At 44.0% G+C, this 21,205-nt stretch overlaps 3 protein-coding genes and 2 non-coding genes across 5 annotated transcripts; 2 read left to right on the top strand and 3 right to left on the bottom strand.

Annotated features, from left to right (window-relative positions):
* Positions 1 to 38: 38 nt before the first annotated feature.
* LOC124670562 lies at positions 39 to 5,743 on the top strand. The gene is made up of 12 exons (XM_047207043.1): positions 39 to 1,000; positions 1,092 to 1,226; positions 1,416 to 1,560; positions 1,694 to 1,975; positions 2,190 to 2,451; positions 2,602 to 2,768; positions 2,859 to 2,969; positions 3,559 to 3,610; positions 3,702 to 3,811; positions 3,915 to 4,043; positions 4,440 to 4,529; positions 4,853 to 5,743. Exons 1-12 carry the CDS (start codon positions 39 to 41, stop codon positions 5,381 to 5,383), a joined length of 2,976 nt encoding a protein of 991 aa, XP_047062999.1. The 3' UTR covers positions 5,384 to 5,743.
* A 680-nt stretch (positions 5,744 to 6,423) lies between these two features.
* On the top strand, positions 6,424 to 12,902 carry LOC124670720 (uncharacterized protein At1g32220, chloroplastic-like). The gene is made up of 7 exons (XM_047207197.1): positions 6,424 to 6,590; positions 6,738 to 6,831; positions 6,960 to 7,048; positions 7,610 to 7,665; positions 11,836 to 11,982; positions 12,226 to 12,351; positions 12,442 to 12,902. The coding sequence occupies exons 1-7, from the start codon at positions 6,439 to 6,441 to the stop codon at positions 12,720 to 12,722; spliced, it is 945 nt and encodes a 314-aa protein (XP_047063153.1). The 5' UTR covers positions 6,424 to 6,438; the 3' UTR covers positions 12,723 to 12,902.
* Positions 9,324 to 9,397, bottom strand: TRNAN-GUU. Its single transcript has one exon. It is a non-coding gene; the product is annotated as a tRNA-Asn (tRNA).
* TRNAN-GUU lies at positions 10,725 to 10,798 on the bottom strand. Its single transcript has one exon. It is a non-coding gene; the product is annotated as a tRNA-Asn (tRNA).
* Positions 12,903 to 14,201: 1,299 nt separating the features above from the next.
* LOC124678137 (probable protein phosphatase 2C 39) lies at positions 14,202 to 18,298 on the bottom strand. Its single transcript, XM_047214061.1, has 6 exons — positions 18,123 to 18,298; positions 17,876 to 18,012; positions 17,656 to 17,784; positions 15,593 to 16,891; positions 15,242 to 15,506; positions 14,202 to 14,573 (listed from the first exon to the last, which is right to left on the bottom strand). The coding sequence occupies exons 4-6, from the start codon at positions 16,757 to 16,759 to the stop codon at positions 14,446 to 14,448; spliced, it is 1,560 nt and encodes a 519-aa protein (XP_047070017.1). The 5' UTR covers positions 16,760 to 16,891; positions 17,656 to 17,784; positions 17,876 to 18,012; positions 18,123 to 18,298; the 3' UTR covers positions 14,202 to 14,445.
* Positions 18,299 to 21,205: the final 2,907 nt, after the last annotated feature.

Raw genomic sequence — 21,205 nt, 5'->3', positions numbered from 1 at the left:
GCGGCTCCTCTCCCCTTTCTCAGTCCCCCTCCCGCCTCATGGCGGTGGAGCCGCCGCCCAAGAACCGCCACGGCGACCCCTCTACTCCCGGCGGCCTGGGCTACTTCTACATCCGAATCCTCGGCCCCGCCGCGCCACTGCTCCTGCTCCGCTCCGACCGCCTCTACTCTCTTTCCTTCTCCCGCCGCCGCGGCCACCGCCTCCGCCTCCTCGCGTCCCCTGCGCGTCGCTACCGCCGCCGGCGCCATCGGGATCTTCTCATCAGCACCGCTGGCTGCGCCCTCAGCCTCAGCCACTGTTTCTCCAGTGTCGGCACCTTGCGCGTCAACGGCCTGCCTCTCCACGGCGGCCCGGTTGATCTGGCCGTGGGCGACGAGGTCTCGCTGCTGCTCCTCGGCGTCAGGTACGGATTTGTGGCGGAGAAATTCGTCTCCTGTGGACGGGGCGAGGAGGTAGCGGGGTCCTGCGAGGAGGTTATTGTCCTGAGGGCGGAGTCCCTCCGGAAGCGGCTAAGGGCGATTTCTGAGAGCCAGGATCCCCTTTCTTTCTTGAGGGATTCGCATTGTGCACACGCTGGGGTGAAAAAAGTGAGAGGAGAGGGTGGTTTCTTGTGCCAGGACAGTCCAATTAACCCTGTCCCTCAAGAGAATTTGCGACAAGAAGAATCCAATCTTGACCAGGGCAGATTGGAACACCAAAATGATTTTGCGAAAGGAAGTACAGTCTCAGAGAAAGAGGATACTGTTGAGTTGCCTCAAAGAAGCCCAGCATACACCAATGACAATATGGAGCACAAAGGATGCAGTGATGGCAATGTAGAGCAGCAGCATACTGAAGGACGCTACTCAGATGGGAGCACATTCTTCCTGAACCGCCTCTCCGGCATCAGGCCTGAAATGCGAACGGAACAAGACAGCGGAGTGACACTTCCAGAGCTTCTCCATCCTATTAGCAGTTTGTTGCGAGTATTTGTCGCGACATTCACCTCTGATGTTTCCTGGTGTGCCCTCTCTCTGCTCCACTTTTCCCCCTTGCCGACAGTCAAATTCTTCATAGAAATGCTAATCATTGTATGGTTTTTTACTTCTCAGGTTCCTGGAATACTGTAAGATTCCTCAGCTCCTGCCAGTAACAATAGCATGCCACAACAAGGATAGATGCTGGAGTGCGAGCCGTGAAAGTAGAAGTGCATCCCCTTTTGAAAATTATCCTAATCTACTATTAGTGTAAGTAGTAACCTGGGATGCTTTTAAATCCAATGTCTCGTGCTTCCAAGTTTTAATCTGTATGGTTTAGGCAAGTCAGGCACAACACCTTACTTTGCAGCATTTGCTGAGCTTTATTTTAGTCAAACATGTTAAGCGTAACTTTCTTGGAGGATGAATACTGATGTTGATGTGTGTTTACCCTTCTAGTTACCCCCGATTCCCGGAAGAAATAGCCTTTGGAAAGGATAGAAAGAAACAAGGAGTTGCATGCCACCATCCAAAGCTCATAGTATTACAGAGAGAAGACAGTATGCGTGTTATTATTTCTTCGGCTAACTTAGTACCTAGGCAGGTCAGTGTTATGCCTCATGCTACAATGGATTATCATTTCATCCTTCCATTTGTTCCCAGTAACTTCTTGTTAAATTTGTTGGCGATTTGTGTTGCTATGTTCTTACTGAGTAAACTATACTATATATGTGCAGTGGCATCTTATAACAAACACAGTGTGGTGGCAAGACTTCCCCTGTAGGACATCCTCGGATTATTCAGCTCTTTTTAGTGCAGTTGAGGAACCAAAATCCGACTTTGCTGCTCAGCTAGTTTCATTCATGGGATCCCTTATCAATGAAGTCCCTTCCCAAGCATATTGGATAAATGAGATAGCTAAGTATAATTTTGAAGGAGCTGGTGGGTACCTTGTTGCTTCAGTACCAGGGTTGTATATGCCAAGTCCATGCTATTTGGAGTCCAATTATTGCCTCTCAGTAAGTCAATTTTTACCGGTACAATACATGATATATATTTTACTTTACTGAAGTCCTTAGCAAGTTCTCTGAAGTAGATACACTTGTCCTAAATGAACTTTATTATCACTAAGCCGAGAACTAGCCATTGCTCTATCTTCTGTTTCTTCCTTCAAATGATTTTGGGTTATAATGTCCTCTTTCTCTGATTATTAAATATTTATTATTTGTGCAGGAAAATAGGATTTTGCACACAAAATCTGCACGTAAAATGTTTCTTGGTTCTGTCCAAACATCCGTAGTTGGTTTATCACATCGCTTTCACATGCCATCTGATGCTGGCTCACAACTGAAATCCCTGTCTGTATTTCTTGGGAAATGCCACGAGAACATGCACGGAACTGCAGAAGTGATATTGAAAAGGAATACAAATATACCAGCCGATGCTAATGCTGTGAGCGTTCTTGTTGCTGATCTGGATAAATTTTCTGAGGAAGGTATGCAAATCTCAGCCTGTGTACTCATCCTGATGTGCTTTGTATATCATGTTTCATGTGCAGAACAAGATATTTTGCTTCTTTCCCGTAAAAGATATATTTGCTTCTTCTTTATTGTAATCAATAACCATGTCCAATGCCCTGAAGCAGATTCAGTCCATCTTGGTTTCTTGCCTAGAGAGGTCGCAAAATGGGTATCTCCCCTAAGTGACATGGGTTTCTTCGAATTTTCTGGATTTATCTACCCCAGAGAAGCCCTGGAAGCTGCGTTTGGAGTAACTAACACAAAGGTGCAGCTGCTTCTGTATGTATCAAAGGTATGGCAGGAAGGTCTTAGATGCCTTCTCATATCTTTGCAGTACTTTCAGAAACTCATGCTGATCTTAAACTCTGTCTATGAAATGCAGGGTCCAGAGTTTTCTCGGATGTCAGCGCTGATCCGGGATGAGCATCTTCCTTCATTGTGCTCACTAGTAGCATCCTTGAAAAAGAGCCTTGGACTTTGGCGGTTAGAAGAGGTACTGAATCAAACAAAAGTTTTGTACTCTGTAATAGAAATTACTACCATACTATTTGTTGAATTAGTGGTACGCTTATTCTGATATACTTGAAATTCGTAGCTCCATAGCACTAGTCGGTGATTGGAATAGTTCTTATTATTTTTATTGACAACATTTATGTGGAACAGTATCCCAGTCTTGAATTCATATTACTTGTGATAGTTGCCGCTTTCAATTATCATAGGCATAACTTGAATTACCGTTTGTATCTGACTCACTCAGTATATGATAAATTACTCCCTAAAAGTCCTGTGATAATTACATACAGTGTAGGCCAGATACAACAGTTTTCCATTTCCAGTGCCTTTTTCTTCCATCGCGCTCTTTGCGCACATTCAATGTAATATGTCTTATTTCTTAGAAGACATGGACCGACAAATTCATCGGAGCTAAATAGGGTTTTACACTTGCCTCGTGTATTTGACAACGTTTGGTTTAAAATTTCCTAAGTTGCTTAGTGATTACGTAAAGTAAATGTTACCACCTGTTATATTTTGTTATCTTCGCCAATTTGTCTTAAACTGTGATGTACATTGATCTGAGACAGGTGTTATCACGCTTCAAGTGGCCTGAAACACTGGAGACTGATTTTATGTACAGTAAGCAATGCCATCAATTCTTTTTATTGGAAATCAATCATCTTAATCTTGGTCTCTTACTAAACACATGTAATTATTAATTATATTGTAGGTGCTTCATCCATTGGGACCTCTATTAATTCGCAGTTCATTGCACACTTTGCTTCAGCAACTGGTAAACGAGCCAATCATGATTTTGACTCTGAAGAATCGGATCCAGAGGTATATATTGAAATGCGTGAACCTTGCACTATATTAGTAAAATTGGATTTCTTACTCATTCTTCATGGCATAAATCATTTCTAATGTCCCTTGATCTTCCTAGTGGGGTTGCTGGACGGCAAAGCATGAGCTAAAGAAACCATCAATCAGTCTATTATTTCCGACAATCGAGAGGGTGAAAAGCGCTGCTTGTGGAATTCAGTTGTCCAGATTTTTGCTTTCTCTGCGTGAGGTAGACTCTTTTCAGAATTTTAATTATGTTCATACTTTACCAGTAAGAGAGTTCATGACACATTTCACATTACATTTGAAATCCTTGTACAGTTTGTACCCGGGCAACTTTCTTCAGGATAAAGTTGCATATTAATCTGAGATATTAGTTCAATGAATTGTGAAGTTATGCACAATGAAATAGGCAGGACACATCTCTCTAGTTAGAGAAGCAACTGAATATGGATAGCGATGATTTAGAGATGTTCCTTGCATGGCAGATGCATTGTAGTGGGAATAATTTTTTTCCAATCATCATTTTCCTTCCTTAACTTTTTAGTTTTGTTGTTTAACAAAGAAGGCGTGGTTTATTACTATAATTTTACTTTTACCCATCTCATATACTCCATTCTGACAGAAAACGTGGGAAAGATTAAGATCTACGGGCATACTTCATGATGCAGTCCCACATCCACATGACAGAATAGGGCATCCTATGCATGTTAAGGTATGCTCTTTTCCCTGGAATATCATAGGAGTAAATATTCGTTGGGTTTAGTCAACATACTGATGTGAGGATAGCATATATATACATCTTAGGAAACATCTATATTAGGATGATGATTCAAGGAAAAATATTCTAAAGCAAACTGATTCAAAGGATAACAGTGGCAAGGAATTCACATTGATGATGACAATTCTCTCACCCTCAACATGTTATAGACAGTTTATCAGAAATTGATGCTAGCTCTACTTGTCACTCCTCCCATTGATTTTGCTAACAACTGATGAACCTCAGCTACAATATTGACAACATACTCTCTGTACCAGGTTGTTCAGAGGCGATTTCGATCTCGGAAAGGTGGTCATTCATTTGGCTGGACTTACTGTGGGTCTCACAATTTCAGCCCAGCTGCCTGGGGACAACCATTGTGCCCTCTATCCAAAGCGAATACTACTGATGCCACCAGAGCAGCTCCTTCTGGGCCAAGGCTGCACATTTGCAACTATGAGCTGGGCATCATCCTCATTGCTCCGCCGCCAGGCGTGTCAAAGAAGGGCAATGGAAGGGTGCACCGGATCGATGGCATATCTCTTCCATTTGTCACCCCTGCACCACGGTACAAGCACAACGATAGGCCTGCGACGCCGCTGGCTATGCGAGAAGCCATGATCGAAGCTTGTATTCCGCAGAGCATTGACTTGTCGGAGGAGACTGACGAGGATATAGCGGATGAAGATGACGAGCTTGTAGTTGAGCTATCTGATTGTTCTACTCAGGAGAAAGAAGAGGAGAAGATATATGCAGAGACGCTGTGGGGTCAGGTGGAATCTTCCCAGAGCCAGGGAAAAGATACCTGAAGTTGGATGCTGGCACTGGCAGCCTTACATAGGAAGTGCAGCATTGATAGTTTATTGGCTAAGGGCTCTCAAGGAGAGTGCAGCAGATACAAACATAACAGTTCACAGATAGGTTCCAAAAATTCTTTGAAGACGCAGATTTGCAGGTCCAAGTTAATCTTTCCGAACAAGAGCAAATTATTGTCATCGACCTCATGTCCAAGTACAGGCATAATCTGACGTACATCCACCTGAGTTACGACTATTTCTTGGAAGGATTGAAGATGATTCAGTTAAATTTTTTTAGATTATATTGTGTAGTGTACATGTATTGTGATTCTTTGTTGTATTGGTAATAAAAGATTTGTGTATTTACAGAAAAGAGCCTAATAGGCAACTATATTTTATGATTTACTAAAGTAACACTGAATTTACAATTTCACTTGACTTTTGTATTTAGACAATTTCACTTGTTTTTGAGGAAATTTTTCTGGCACTTCATTTTTTACGTAGACAATTTTCCTCCTGCCCAAGCAGAGTCTTGCCAATGTAGCAATTCTAGGATGTGCAAGTGCAACCACACTTGACTATCGGTGAGTTTCGGTGGCCATGTTTCGTGAATCTTAATCTTGTAAGCATATTTTATGACATGTGAACCCATTTCTTCAAGTTGAGGTTGTGAGACTTGAACCACTAGTGTTTTGATTTACTTTGTAATCATATACGCTACATGTGGACTCACTATTGTTTGACCCACTTGTACTTTTGAGACAGAAATAATTTGTTAAGTTTATTTTTTTCGAAACAACATTTTTGTGTGTTGTTGTGGCTTCATGAGTTGAGGACCGGTGTTCATGTCGACCGCGGCCGTGTCACTAGCTCCTCGCGCGCGCCACAAGAAAACGAGCGAAGCGAGCCACCCTCAACCTCAACCCCACAGCCACAGGAAACGAAACAAGACAGCACAGCACACATTCCACACGGCCGTTCCCCCGCTGCCCCGCCGGCCGCCGTTCCCGTCGCCGACGCGGGAAAGAGTCAGAGGCGGAAGGAGAGACCCCGCCCCGGACCCGCCCATGTCCCCCTCGACACTTCTCGTCCGGCCGCTGGCGCCGGCGCCGGCGAGCCCGTCCAATCCGCCTCGCCGGTACGCGCCCGCATCAGCGGCGGCAGCGCCAGCGACGCTCCGCACGTCTCCTGCAGGCTCCTCCGTGGCCCAGTTCTCCAGGTTTCTCTCCCCGTCTCTGTCCCTCTCGCTTGGTGTATGGTTTTTTCTTGATTGACCTTGAGCTATTACTGCAAGAAAATGCATGTAGCAGATGCCGATGTCGTGCTAGCGTTTGCGGTTGTGACACGGTTTCTCTTGGTTACGCAGGCTGCGCACCAAGTGCCGGTTTGCCGCCCCCGGTGTCAGGGAAGACTACTCTTCTACGCCAATCGATGTCGTGGCCGACGTGAAAACAGAGAAGGCATGTAATTCAATTCAGCACTAGTTCGGTAGTTCCTCTGTATCACTCGCTCGGCAGCGCTGTCAGGCACTCCTTTCTTTTCTCCAGTAAGACCGGGTTTCCTGAAATAGTTCACAATGCTTTTGCAGATTGTAGTTTTGGGAGGAAGTGGATTTGTTGGCTCCTCCATATGCAAAGCTGCTGTGGCTAAAGGCATTGAGGTTGTGAGCCTGAGCAGGTACGCCTTTTACCTCATTGTCTGAATGAGCTTATGTATATACATACCATTGCCATGTGAACAGTGTGCATGTGAAGTCGTGTACATTTTAGGGTTGTCATCATTTGTCTTATTTTTTGCCTTAATAATATTTTAGTTCCTTGAATCAAGTGTTTGCTCTACTAAATTGGATCGACCAATCAACTCATCCTCACAATGTTAACTTTGTAAAGGTCTTGCAAAGCCCCTCGAGTGATTTGTCCATGTAGTGCATGTCATCAGTCTAGCAAGTTCCTTTTCTAGAGACCAAATTCAAGACTCACATGCATCTGAATCCTCCCAGCTCAGCAAAACCTTGGTTCTTCTGATTTGTGTCATGTAGATAATTAAGGGAGTACAAATATAAGATTATTGAGGGGATGATTAGAAGCATTAAGGCATGAGGGGATTAGACGAATTCAAAAAAATGACTGTGATCTATCATCTATGGTGAAAATGGCGATTACTTGTGCATTATTTCTGAAAACCAAATCTCCATTCTGTCATCATTAGACATTCTGCTTCATTGCATGTTGATGGCAGGTCAGGAAGACCATCTTCCTCCGATCCCTGGGCTGATGAAGTTACTTGGCTAGCAGGTATGTTGAGTTACGCCATTAAGCATGCACATGTATAACTCCAAGGAAATTTGCAATTGCATACAAGTAGCTAACACTATAAATGCCTTCAAACTCAACTTACCACAAAATTGCATCTTCCTCTTCACTAAGATGAAGGGATTGGGAAATTTGTAAAAATCTCTAACCATTTTAGCATAAGCTCCTGATCAAGACCTTTCCTAAAGGTCTCCCCATCCCATATATCAACAATGTCGATATTATGTTCATTCATGATGACATTCTTTTTTCCAAGCGACCCACAAGGGATTGATTTTCTTTACCCAAAGATAACGAAAACACGGGCGCAAGGCCACCAGCATTCAGGAGAGGTTCCAGAGATTACAAAACAGAAAAGCAAAACGCGCCGCCTATTGCTAGCGTTCATGAAACTGAAAGGGAATGGCCAAACTAATGGTCCTTCCCATAATCTGACCTTTTTACCATTGCCTACTTTCCACTAGCACCCCATTTTGGCAGCATTCTCAGCCTCATAACACACCTTTCCAAAAAGGGGAACCACCAGTTGCATAGCAAGAAATCAAGTTAGTGTTACTGGTCCGATACTTCTAGTCAATGATTTGCTTCCAAAGCTTATTGTCATTTAGTTGATATATTTTAATCCAGGAAGCCAGCAAACATGAGTTTATGTCAGCAAAATTGGGAATTCCTAAGGCCCCAAACTTTTTTTTCTGAGACTCCAAACCCCAAATAGCTAGATGGTATTTATGGTGTCCCTCATAGTCATCCATAGGCAATGTGCCATCTGAGAATTAATAAGAGAAATGGCCCACTTAGGAATTTAATTACACTCAGCAGGTAGGTTGGAATACTGGCTAGACAGCTTTGAATAAGGACAAGTTTGAGACGGCAGTTTCCCTCTCCAGCCAGCAAGTCTCTTAATCATTTTTATCAATAATTGGTTGCAAATCTTTTTTTCTAAGCTTGCTATAATGCAAGGAACCCCAGGATATTTCAAAGGGAATTTCCCTAATCTACAACTCAAAGATCGAGCATCATCAGGATCAATATTAATTGGAACCATATCACACTCATAAATATTGATTCTGATACCAGAGATTTGTTCAATTAAGAAAAGAATCCATTTAAGATTCATAACAGAAGATATATCGGATGTTGATGGTCCCAGTAGGATGTACCAAACCTCTAATGTGCAGTTTGATCTACTCCTGACAAACCAAACCTAATCTATTAGTGCACAAATTTAAAACTGCAATTAGTAAGAGCAATAGGACTAAACTTCTGAATAATTACAGCATTCCAGTCATGAAGTACTGAACATGGTTAGCAGGTCATCTTCTCATCTTTGAGTCGATCCCAAAACTTTTGATAAAATAACCACAGCGACCACACATATCTTTTTGATGACTGATCACAACGCATGGTGCCAACCTAAAATAATAGTGAAAATGATTAAAAAAACTTTCTGGGGCAAATGAGAGAACTTACATATGAAAATAATAATACGAATTCTGATTTGCTGGCGTGTGTAACTCAATTTTGGAGGACTTGCGGGTAGTGTGTTTGTTCACATTTTACACGGGGTAAAAGATTAGTTCAGACTTTGTGGCCTGACAAGAGGGACCTAATTGGCCGTGAAAAAGATAAATAAATAAATGCGCTAGAAGGAGGGCTTGAACCTCCGACCTTGTGGTTAACAGCCACACGCTCTAGCCAACTGAGCTATTCCAGCTTTGATGAGAATTATCGTAATCTACAACTCAAATATGGAGCATCACCAGAATCAATATTAATTGGAACCATATCACACTCATAAAAATTAATTCTCATAACAGAGATTTGTTTGATTAAGAAAAGAGTCCATTTAAGATGTTGATGGTCCCAGTAGGATGTACCAACCTCTAATATGCAGTTTGATCTAGAGAAATCAATTCCTCACAAACCAAACCTAATCTATTAGTGCACACTTACAGAAAAATTTAAAACTGCAAGTAGTACGAGCAATAGGACTGGATTTCTGAATAGTTACAGCATTCCAGTCATTGAAGTACTGAACATGCTTAGCAGGTCATCTACTCATCTTTGACTGAATCCCAAAACTGTTGATAAAATAACCGCAGCGACCACACATATCTTTTTGATGACTGATCACAACGCATGGTGCCAACCCAAAATAATCGTGAAAATGATTAAAAATAAACTTCCCGGGGCAAATGAGAGAACTTACATATGAAAAATGATAATACGAATTCTGATATGCTGGTGTGTGTAACTCAATCTTGGAGGACTTGCAGGCAGTGTGTTTGTTCACATTTTACCCGGGGTCACAGATTAGATCGGACTTTGTCGTCTGTCAAGAGGGACCTGACTGACTGAGATAAATGTAAATAAATAATTATGCTAGAAGTAGGAAAACTTCCGGGGCAAATGAGATAACTTACATATGAAAAATAATAATACAAATTCTGATATGCTGGCATGTGTAACTCAATTTTGGAGGACTTGCGGGCAGTGTGTTCGTTCACATTTTACACGGGGTCACAGATTAGTTCAGACTTTCTGGTATTTTCAAGAGGAACCTGATTGGGTGAGATAAAGGTATATAAATAATTACGCTAGGAAGAAAACTTCCGGGGCAAATGAGATAACTTACATATGAAAATAATAATACAAATTCTGATATGCTGGCATGTGTAACTCAATTTTGGAGGACTTGCGGGCAGTGTGTTCGTTCACATTTTACACGGGGTCACAGATTAGTTCAGACTTTCTGGTATTTTCAAGAGGAACCTGTTTGGGTGAGATAAAGGTATATAAATAATTACGCTAGGAGGAAAACTTCCGGCGCAGATGAGAGAACTTACATATGAAAATAATAATACAAATTATGATATGGTGGCATGTCTAACTCAATTTTCGAGGACTTGCGGGTAGTGTGTTCGTTCACATTTTACACGGGGTAAATAGTTCAGACTTTGTGGTCTGACAAGAGGGACCTTTTCGCAAAAAAAAAGACAAGAGGGACCTGATTGGCTGAGAAAAAGATAAATAAATAATTACGCTAGAAGGAGGGCTTGAACCTCCGACCTTGTGGTTAACAGCCACACGCTCTAGCCAACTGAGCTATTCCAGCTTTGATGACAGGTATGCAATAAATTAATAAATTGATAGTATCTGTTAAAAATGGAAACCCATTTGACAAAATATTAAAATATTCAAAAGTTTGTCACACTGTATCACATTACAAGGTTTAGAATGATTGCATATATTTCTGGTTTTAAGTGCTTAGTTTCTTTTATCTATGATCGCATTCTTCACAAATTTTGCACACGAATTCAAATTGAAGTGATTGCCGCTACCTGCTTGCACCAGTTTTTTCTCAGGTTGAATGAATTGTTGAAGCACAACAGTTTCACAATGTGTATATTCCAGAGTCTACCTGCATATAAAGTCTACCTGAAACTGGAGAATACAAATGCCATTGAATGGCTTCAATTAGATTTTCATCTGGAGTAATAGTGGTACAGTGATAAGTACATTCTATATTTTCGTTAGTGCTTAACAAACAGATGTTACATGTATAATGCATGTCATTCTGTTGCGTGTCATTTTTGGATAAATTAGTATTGCTGGATGATGAATCCTCTTAAAGTAACTTCCTATCGTTTTGCTTTTGAGTTCTTAGACATACATGTACTATTTATTGTAAAATACTAGCTCTTAAACCTACCCCTGTCAAAAAATAAGTATACTTCTAGGTTTTGTCCTAAGTCAAACTATTTTAAGTTTGACCAACTTTATAGAAAATTGTAGCAGTATCTATGATATGAAATTAGTATATTATGAAAATATATTAGAAGATGCATCTAGTGATGTAATTATTACTATATTTTTCTACGAAGTTGGTCAAACTTTAAAAAGTATGACTTAGGACAAAACCTAGAAGTACACTTATTTGTGGACGGAGGGAGTATGTACTTACGACCATTCTTTATTTTTCATTGCTCCCCTGGCTCGTTACAAATGTGTTTTCTTGAAAAGTATTGCTTTAACATTACACCTCCTTTACCACATTTTACCTGTTTATATTGGATTTCCAAGAGTATCTGGTATACATATTTGTTTCTTTTGGCACTCTCATATTCAAATAAGCATCTTACTGTTATGCAGGAGATGTTTTCTATGCAAGATGGGAGGACGTGTTAGTAGGGGCTACTGCTGTTGTGTCTACCCTTGGAGGATTTGGTAACGAAGAACAGATGAAAAGGATAAATGGTGAAGCAAATGCTATTGCAGTAGATGCCGCGAAAGAATTTGGTGAGTACTCTATGCTATTGGAAAAACCAACTTTTAAAATTAACATTGCATCTGGTGGTACACCAAATTTTAAGTTATATTTTGTCCAGGAACTTGCTATTCTTGTTAAACCTTTGACGACTTTAAACGGCGAGACTTACTCTTTCTGAAACGAAATTGCTCATTTTAGCTTACTCTTCCCATTTTTTGGTTTGGAAAATAGAATGGGCACAACATAAACAGCTTTGCTATGTTCTTCTGCAGGGATTCCGAAATTCATTTTGATCTCTGTTCACGATTACAACCTTCCATCGTTTCTTCTTACCTCGGGCTATTTCACTGGCAAGAGAAAGGCTGAATCTGAAGTCCTCTCCAAATACCCTTCCACGGGTGAGAAATAGTGCTTGGTATCATTTAAACCCAGATGTTCTTTGTTCCCTGTATTCTTGCCACGTTCCCAATCTACCTTTTCTCTTTCAGGTGTTGTATTGAGGCCAGGCTTTATTTACGGTAAAAGGAAAGTAGACGGCTTTGAGATACCGCTCGACTTGGTAGGGCAACCATTAGAGAAGCTGCTTTCCTCCGTCGAAAATTTCACCAGACCATTGAGCGCATTGCCTGGTTCGGACCTGGTTCTCGCACCCCCCGTGAGCGTGGACGATGTTGCCTATGCGGTGATCAACGCGGTCATAGACGACAGTTTCTTCGGTGTGTTCACAATCGAGCAAATCAAGGAAGCTGCGGCCAATGTCAGAGTGTAAGGTTTTCCATACCTAGCTGGAAATAGCTTATGAAGTTATGAGGGATGTTCCTGTTCTTTCAAACCTTCTGTGATACTAGTGGATAGCTTAAGGCCGAACTCAATACTACAATGCAGTGTTTAGAGAGTTTAAGTGCACTAACAAGTTCCACTGAAAAGCTGTCGTTGTTCTTAGCTGGCACCACTCATACTTTACATCGTTAAAGTTACATGGCATGCTACATCAAGTACAGTAGATAAAACATCACTAGCACATGCAAACAGCTACAGCTTGTTCTCGTCAACAGGCAACAGCAGTCAACCAGGTGCCTCAACCAGCAAACTACGGCCATGCTTTTGCAAGTATGATCAACTTGAGCGGAGACAGGTCAGGTACACAAAAATAGGTTTCAACGAAGGACAATCTTCACAGCCCAAATCTCACCTAGTACGGCTTGAGGCAATCGAAGAGGCGGCGGTGACCAGAAGAAACTGCTTCCTCCGATGGGCTTGCTGCGGGTGCTGGGGACCTGACGGTGGACGGCGACATGCCGGTGGGCGTCGTGCACAGGCTCGGCGCTCTGGGGCTCTCCTCCCGGCATGCCGACGCCAGCCGAGAAGAAGCGCCAGGGTTGCCCGACGCTGGCCCCAGCTGCAGCACCTGCATCTGAACCTTCTTCCTCCTCTGCTCTCGCCTCACCTCGTTGCGCTTCTTCACGTAGTCCTCGTGGATGAACACGTCCATCGTCTCCTCTCCCCCGAAGACTCGTCACATGCTATGCTATACTACTAAGATAAACGGCACTGCACTAAGACTACTAAGATCGCCAACACAAATGCAGAGGAAGGGGAAAGTTATACTGTGACGGTGTCAAGCCCGTCGCTTTCGCCTAATTTTAACAATCTTTACAGGGCACATCATGCAACTGGCATTGGTCTATGCCAAGTGTGAAGCCCACAACGCCGGTACAAAATAAATCCTTGGCGCAACGACGTGGCAAAGATGTCCTAACTACGCTCCAAAGCCGTGCAGGCAATAAGCACGCAACTGCAAAGGCTCTGCTTACGGGGAAAGCAATAATCATGCAGAGCTATCACTGCTGTGGCAATTGCTTGTCAGTTCTTGTGAATGGCGGCTTAACCAGGACGTTGTTGTCAGGATTGATACCTCAAATGACAAAAAAGAAGCTCAGGGATTCGTGGTGTGCGTTGGCAGATGGACAGGACAACCGGTGTGCTCTAGGTTCAAGCGATGCAGCGACATGGAATTGTGGACCAGAAAGCACAAAAATACTGGAGATGTGCAGAGTTTGATAGGTTTGATGTGACCAGGACTCGTCACCCACCACATAATATCTTCTTGAGCTCACTCACTAAGAAAAATTTATCAAACTCAACCAGGGGACCAGCACACTAGGTTGGCCTTTTTCATGGGTTCTCTCTAGGTTTCCATGTGATCTTCAGATCAGTAAAATAGAACGACAGCACATGCTAGGTAATGTGAACTGAAGGGTACCCCTGTTCTGCTCATTAAATCGCAATACCGAAAAAGGCGCCAAATTATTTTTAGCCGCGTACAAAATTAAGCCAAACAGGTCACGGTGAGTGAACCTTCTGACTTGAAGTATATACACACATTATTATGTTTATTATTCACTATCACACCAGAACCCTCAGAAAGGTTCAAATCCTAACACCCACAAAATTTTACCAGCTCATAGCTTCTTCTTGACATCTGCAGTCTTTCATATTGAAGTCGATGCGCTCACCGTCCTTCGCGCGTTTCCAAGGATTATAACAACGACTGTCACATCATCGTGGTACTTTCTCCTGCTCCCCACAGGTATCCTCATCAACTGTTCAGCCGTTAAAGCTGCAAGGCATACGAAGAAAGTAGTGAAGAGTTGGTGTTAGTCCCCCTTGCTAACCGTTAAGTGTTGCAAACTGGTAGTTAAAGAGCAAATCATCAAAGCAACAGTGCTCTCACAAATACTCCCTCTCTTCTTTCTTATTTGATCTCTTATTTTTATTACTAATACGCATAAACTCCCTTCGTTTGGAAATAAGTGACTCAACTTCTGTATCTAAACAAAGTTGAGCCACTTATTTCCGAAACGAGGTTGTAAGTCTAAATCATAAAAATTGAGAGGATCATAAGTTTTTTACAAGCCTATGAATAGGCGTCCGCCATCAATATCTTATGTTACTATTTGGGCGTACTTAAGAGTCAATACATGTTAGGCTTCTACTTAGTATCATAGATCGTACTTGCTTACCACGAGCTAGGGGTACTTCCCTTCGTATTATAACATGGGAAACACACTTCTACAATTGGGTTGCTTATTAACAATATGCAAGGTAAATGTGAATTACTTGCAGCGCTAACTACTTAACAGGAGCTAGGGGTACTTCCCTTCCTATTATAACATGAGAAATGCACTTCCACATTTGGGTTGCTCATTATACAAGAGCAATGTGTCTTACTTTTAGCGCTAACTATTTGCATATAAAAAATTAAATTTAATACATTTGGGGGTATACCTGCTTGCTTGGCAGCTTTATGTACAACTTGCTCAATGAGATACTTTGCAGGATCACCAAATGGACTATCATGAATAAATTGATAAACCAACTGAACAACTTCATCATTACTGAAGAAGTCAAATAAGCCATCGCTGCCAAGCACAACAAACAAATCATCCTCCGTAACTTTGTGACTCAGTGTGTGTGGATTTGTATATACGTAAGGCGGACTGCACAAATTACGAACTCGGAGAATTCCCATGAGTGCATCATTGAACTTTTTCTGCAAATTTGGATTAAAGCATCGGTATTAGATAAATCATGAGAATGGCTTGAATTTCCTTCACATGCTAAAGTATAATATGTTACCTGCTTTAGATATCCAACTCCAAAAGCACGAGTAACCTTCAACTTCCCTTTTACTTTGTCACCCGTCACAACTCTAGACTCATTAGGATGGTCAGCTAAGAGTTTTTCGTATTCCGACGGATTTTCAAGTGAGTGGATCTCTGTCAATTGAATAGCTTTCACTGTATCCATCTTTGCATATGGCATGGAAGCAAGGACGGCTCTACTATCCCCAAGATTTAGAATGCACAAATCTGTTCCCTGAAGAAGCACAACCAGAACACAAGACCCAACTGAAACTAAATCTGGTCTATCATCCATATCATGTTCAACCATGCATAAGAAATCATTCTCAGCTTGCTCAACAGCAGAAGTGAGGCAATTCAGCACACCTGCCCGAAAACTTTCAGAAAGTTTTACATCTTCATTTTCTGCAATTCTCATGGCCAACGTTAACTCACTTTTAACACCATTAAGGGAGTCTTCCGGTGAGTTATATATGCCATATTGTTGCTTGATACGGCACTCTAACAAGTACAAGTAATATACTATGTTATCATATAGAGTTACTGCCAGAAAATCAGCTGCATCTCGTCCATTAAATCCATCATATATTCCACAAATCAACCATCCATTTTTCTCGGAGCAAACAGCTTGGACTCTATCCTCTCCAGCAGCTCCACCAGCCATTTTAACCTCGGTACCAGTCAGAAAATTGGATGATACAATTGTTGGAGCGCTGGACCTCCAAATATTTTTGCTGATCTCAAATATGGGGCTATCAATTGATGAAGGGCTGCCTTGTGAGGTGGATAGTAAGTCCAATCTTGACATAGATGGAGAAGAAACAATTTTTCTGAAAGAATTTGGAGAATCTAGTTCTGGTAAAATTTCTTCCCCAATAAGACCATTGCAAATATTTGTATTGGCCAGTGTGAAATTTGCACTAATTGCAGCACCAGATAAACAAGTAAATGAGCCATTTCGTGACTTCATCAGGTCATTAGTTTCAAACCTCATCTGGTGAGACGTTTCATGCTCATCATTTTCAAGAGGAAAGCTCTGATAAGAATTGCAATGATATCCAAAGCTGACGCTGAGACTACTGCAACTCCTGACAAGTGTCTCTTCGTCCTCAGAGCTGATGCTGTGATCATTATTGTCCTCAAAAAACATCCCAGTCACCATCTTTATATAGATAGTATGGCACCAACAATAGTGTAATATTGCTGACAAACTTTGCTTTTGAGGTTCTGATGCTACTCAGATGCCATGCCAAATACAGCTGCTTTTGTACTTAAATGGAAATGCAAACCAAACCTGCAATGTTAAGCTAAAATATCAGCTAAATACAGTGCAAGAGAATCGTAGGTAGCATAAACATGATAAAATGTGTCTTCTCTTGGTTACCACAGTTTCTTGTTGGGTTTCATGTCAACCCTACCCCAAATTGCTTGGAACAGTTGTTTCAGCAATTGTAAAAATAGCTTTTTTATTTTACTACATACCAGCATGCTCTCCAACAGTGTGAGGATTATGTTTTTTTCTATATTGAAGGAAGTGATGTATTCATGGTGCTGATATCATGGTTTTTGTAGTTGATCAGTAATTCAGTTTCCTATAGCTTTACCAGTAAGTTTGTCTGAACTTCCATCAAAATTTAAGTGGGGAAGGTCGAAAAAATATTCACCATTACATGTTGTGAATCAATTGGAAAGCACCAATTTGACATATGTAACATGTATTACTAGTCTTTTCCAGTCTCATGAATATTTATTATGACTACAAACAACCTCCACCAGAGCTGAATTATACAGGTTGTACCTTCTTACCAAAAATACAGGGCGTGATTTAATAGTATCCAAGAATAGTATTTTATTTTGAAGCTACCACACACGATAGGACACATGTGGAAAGGTTCTTGAAAACTCACAATACCACATCTACTCCGTAATACGTCACAGAGTTTAGCAAGATCTATCTTTAATTTTTTTAACGGTCTTGCCAAACCAATCAAGGACTCTGCGGAGGAAAGAGCAAATACAGATAACAATCTCAAAAGGCAAATGGGAAGAGAAGATAACCTGAAGTGAGAAGGGGTTATTTCTGTTTAAGCAGCGATCCCGCATGCCACACGGCTGGACAGGTTTATGAGCTTCACCACAGCGGCTATGACCGGTGTTTCCACAAGAGCTAACCTTCTTGAAGTTCACCTGTGCAGTACAACAACGACAGCAGAAGACGATCCCATGAGAAGAAGGAAGAATGGAACCAATCAAAGCTAACAACAAGGAGAGTACGCACAGATGCATCCATAAGTTCAGAGAGATGGGAATCGAGCCAGGTGATGCAGCCCCTTCTCTCCCCTCATCCCTGAACCCAATCCAATCTGCGTATAGAAACCCAAATTTTGCTCCAAGAAATCCCCGTTCCTGAAGGGCCTATAGCACACACGCATGAATCAAGAACCAATAAGTTCAGGGCAAGAAAACAAAAGCAGGCGAGACACATGTATATACAGAAGGCATGCCAGAGATGACGATTCGTTCACCTTTCAATTAAGGATGAACAAGCTGAGGCGGAGGAGTGATGAGCAGGAGCGCTAGGAGGCTATGAGGAGACGGGTGTGGTGAGGGCGTGTGGCGTACAGGGGTGTGGAGGATGGGGAAAATTGGTAGGAAGGTGTGTGGGCTAGCCGGAGAATATAATGGGGGTGGGAGGACGAGGAGGAGGGAGGGAGAGGGAAGCAACGAGTTCACTAATTCTTTATTTTTTCTTCTTTCTCGGATCTGGCTGTTTCGACAGTATTGGATATACTAAAATCTAACCAATCTAACCGCGTCCTCTCCTCCTCGCGTCGCAGTCTTGTTTATTGCTTTTTTTTCACTTTTACCCTTTTGAAGCCTTTTATTTTCTTCGGCTTTTGCGATCTTTCTTTGGCTATTTCTAGTCACATGAAATCTTTCTCCTATGAACGGCATCTATCGTGGCCTACAACTGTGATGGAGCTCGGAGAAAATACTATGACGCCAACGAAACCAAATCATGTTTGGATTTTAAAACATTAATCAATACGATACTTAAGATGTTTATTTTGCTGAAAATATTATCGCATGAATTAAGAAATTCTTCATGAGCGGTAGGATGCCGCAAGGGATACATTGATACAATCATTTTTTTAATCCCAAAGAATGGATTTTGTACGCACGTGAATGGGTGTGGGTGTGTTCAGGACCGTCGATTTTTTCCTCGAGATTCCCGCTCACTATGTTAGATGGAAAAGTAGCTCTCTCCCTTCTCCCTTAGGGCATCTCCAGCGGCGCGACGCAAATGGTCGCTGAGCGACCGTTTTCGTCCGCCGTGACCGAAAATGCGTCTGGGCCCTGCTCCAGCGGGGCGACGCAAAGTGACCGGCCCGTCCGCGGAGACGCAAACCTGGCCCAAATATGCGGCAGGTTTGCGTCTCCGCGGACGCTCGGCGGTCGTGGAAAATGTCCGCGTTGGGTACATCCGGGCCCGGTCGGCGAGTGACTAGATAAGCAAAATATTTTTTCATTACTATTGATTGGCTAAAAGGACCATCTTTACGAGAGATGGTTAGTCGAGTTAACCTAAAACTACAACGGCCGTACCTACTCGCCGTCGCGCGGCCTACACCGGCCTCGGTTACTCGCGGTCGCGCGCCCTACTGCGGCCGCCGGATGGGCCGGCGCCGTCGTCGAAGCGGGAGCGGTTCTTGCACTCCGCGCGGCGCGCACGGCGGCGAACGGACATCTCGTCCGCCACGGCGCCGTCGCGCGTCGCAAGGGCAACCTTCCTAGCCGCCGCCTCCGCCGTCGCCCGGGCCTCCTCCTCTGCCGCCGCCAGGACCGCCGCCGCCCGGGCCTCCTCCTCCGCCGCGTCCTCCTCCGCCGCCACCGCCGCCTGGATCGCCGCCACGTCGGCGATGAAGCGGGCCCTGTCCCTAGCCGCCGCCGCCACAACTTCGTCCCTGGCGGCGATGGCGACCTCCAGCTCCCGGTTCTCCCGCTCGACCCGCGCGGGAGAACGGCCCCTACGCTGGAGCGAGTCCAGGTCGGAGCACATTAACCCCCTAGCCATGGCCGTCGCATAGCTGGCGGCTTCCTCCTCCGCCACCAAAGCCTGGGGGCGCTGGGCGTCCCCTGCCAGGGACTCGAAGGACGCGAGCAGAACCCGCTGCTCACCGGCGCACTCGAAGCGCCTGGGCACGGGGGGGGGGGGGGGGCGTCGTCCGCGATGTCGTGGATGACGGCGTCGGCCGGAGGGGCCGCGAGGGCCGCCCGCGCCTCCGCGAGCTCGGCCCTGGCGTCGGCGAGCTCGTCCATGGCGTTGGCGATCTCCGCCCTGGTCGCCGCGAGGCGCCCTTCCGCGCGCTCTGCCGCCTCCGCCTCCACCTCCACCTCCGCGACCTCCGCCTCCGCCTCCGCGACCTCCAGGTCCAGCTGCTGGGCCTCAACGCCGGCGGCAGCTACCTCGTCCTCCTCCTCCTCCGGGTGGAGCTGGCGGCAAATGTCAACAACTTGCTCCCAACTCATGTGGTCCGCCATGGATGGATGGTAGTGTGAGGTGTGCCCGTCGCACCCGGCGGTGTCCACCGTATATAGCCACGGCGGGGCGGGAAACGGCGTTGGCGCGCGGGCGTTTCCCGCGCGCGCGAAACGCCGGCGAAACTTGCGAATGTATTGGGCGCGCGCGGGAACGATCGTCGTCGCGCGGGAACAGTTAATCGCCGGCGGCAGTCCTCGACGGGACGGAAACGCCATTAGCGACCTTGACGCTGTCCCCGGATAAAATATGCGTCCGCACCGCTGGAGCTACCCCCGACGCAAACGGTCGACCTGGGCCACAACGCGTCCGCGGGCCGACGCAAACGGACATTTCGGACGTCCGAAATGCGTCGCGCCGCTGGAGATGCCCTTATGCGAATATCAAAGCAAAACAGACGATGATGAAAACATCCACACCCATAGATGTAAGTACAAAACGTATTTCTATTAGCTAGTTAAAAGGGTGATCCGAGGAGGGCAAATAGGCACTACTCAATTTTTAGTCTTTTTCAATCAACAAAGTAAATTGAGCAACTTGAATACAAGGTGATCCTATATGATGCAACAAGATACAAACAAAAACAAGAAAATAACATGTAAAGAAGGAAGCGATACAACCAGGCCGAATGGAGACGAGACGCATGAGATGTTTCATATAGTTCCTTCCCGAGTGAAGTCTGAGAGGTGTGGTGCCACGAGAGGCACCAGCTACCACAAAGGCGTCACCATCTTCCCCGGTGAGCACACCACCAAGGTGTGCCCATTTCTCCACTAAGAAAGGTCGGTCGAGGCGGCTAACCTTCATACAAGGTTGGGGCAAGACCCTACATACAACTTAGAGGCTCCCAACATCATCTAGAGCTAGTACAACACCAAATTAGCCTCTAGATGCATCTCAACAAGCACCTCCACAAAAGGATATTTAGGGTTCCAAGATCCACACAGGAAAAAGTTGGGGGAATCCAAAATTTCTTGGGTAGATAGGTAGATCGGGCCCTCCTCCACCGAATCCCCAAGTATTGGATGATTTTTTGGTTAGGGAGATCCACGACTTTGAAGCTCGGCA

The sequence above is a fragment of the Lolium rigidum genome, chromosome 7, assembly GCF_022539505.1.
Source record: "Lolium rigidum isolate FL_2022 chromosome 7, APGP_CSIRO_Lrig_0.1, whole genome shotgun sequence".
NCBI classification, from domain to species: Eukaryota; Viridiplantae; Streptophyta; class Magnoliopsida; order Poales; family Poaceae; genus Lolium; species Lolium rigidum.
Note: the sequence above shows the minus strand (reverse complement) of the source record. Positions and strands in the feature narration are given on the sequence as shown.

What these genes read in the sequence shown, in the direction of transcription:
- LOC124670562 (XM_047207043.1), top strand. Translation starts at nt 39, where the DNA reads ATGGCGGTGGAGCCGCCGCCCAAGAACCGCCACGGCGACCCCTCTACT. An exon ending in AGTCCAATTATTGCCTCTCA is followed by an intron (nt 1,976 to 2,189) that starts GTAAGTCAATTT and finishes TTATTTGTGCAG; the next exon opens with GAAAATAGGATTTTGCACAC. An exon ending in TTTTGCTTTCTCTGCGTGAG is followed by an intron (nt 4,044 to 4,439) that starts GTAGACTCTTTT and finishes CCATTCTGACAG; the next exon opens with AAAACGTGGGAAAGATTAAG.
- LOC124670720 (XM_047207197.1), top strand. Translation starts at nt 6,439, where the DNA reads ATGTCCCCCTCGACACTTCTCGTCCGGCCGCTGGCGCCGGCGCCGGCG. An exon ending in GAGGTTGTGAGCCTGAGCAG is followed by an intron (nt 7,049 to 7,609) that starts GTACGCCTTTTA and finishes TGTTGATGGCAG; the next exon opens with GTCAGGAAGACCATCTTCCT. An exon ending in AGATGCCGCGAAAGAATTTG is followed by an intron (nt 11,983 to 12,225) that starts GTGAGTACTCTA and finishes GTTCTTCTGCAG; the next exon opens with GGATTCCGAAATTCATTTTG.
- LOC124678137 (XM_047214061.1), bottom strand. Translation starts at nt 16,759, where the DNA reads ATGGTGACTGGGATGTTTTTTGAGGACAATAATGATCACAGCATCAGC. An exon ending in GAGTTGGATATCTAAAGCAG is followed by an intron (nt 15,507 to 15,592) that starts GTAACATATTAT and finishes CCAAATTTGCAG; the next exon opens with AAAAAGTTCAATGATGCACT. An exon ending in TAAAGCTGCCAAGCAAGCAG is followed by an intron (nt 14,574 to 15,241) that starts GTATACCCCCAA and finishes TATGCCTTGCAG; the next exon opens with CTTTAACGGCTGAACAGTTG.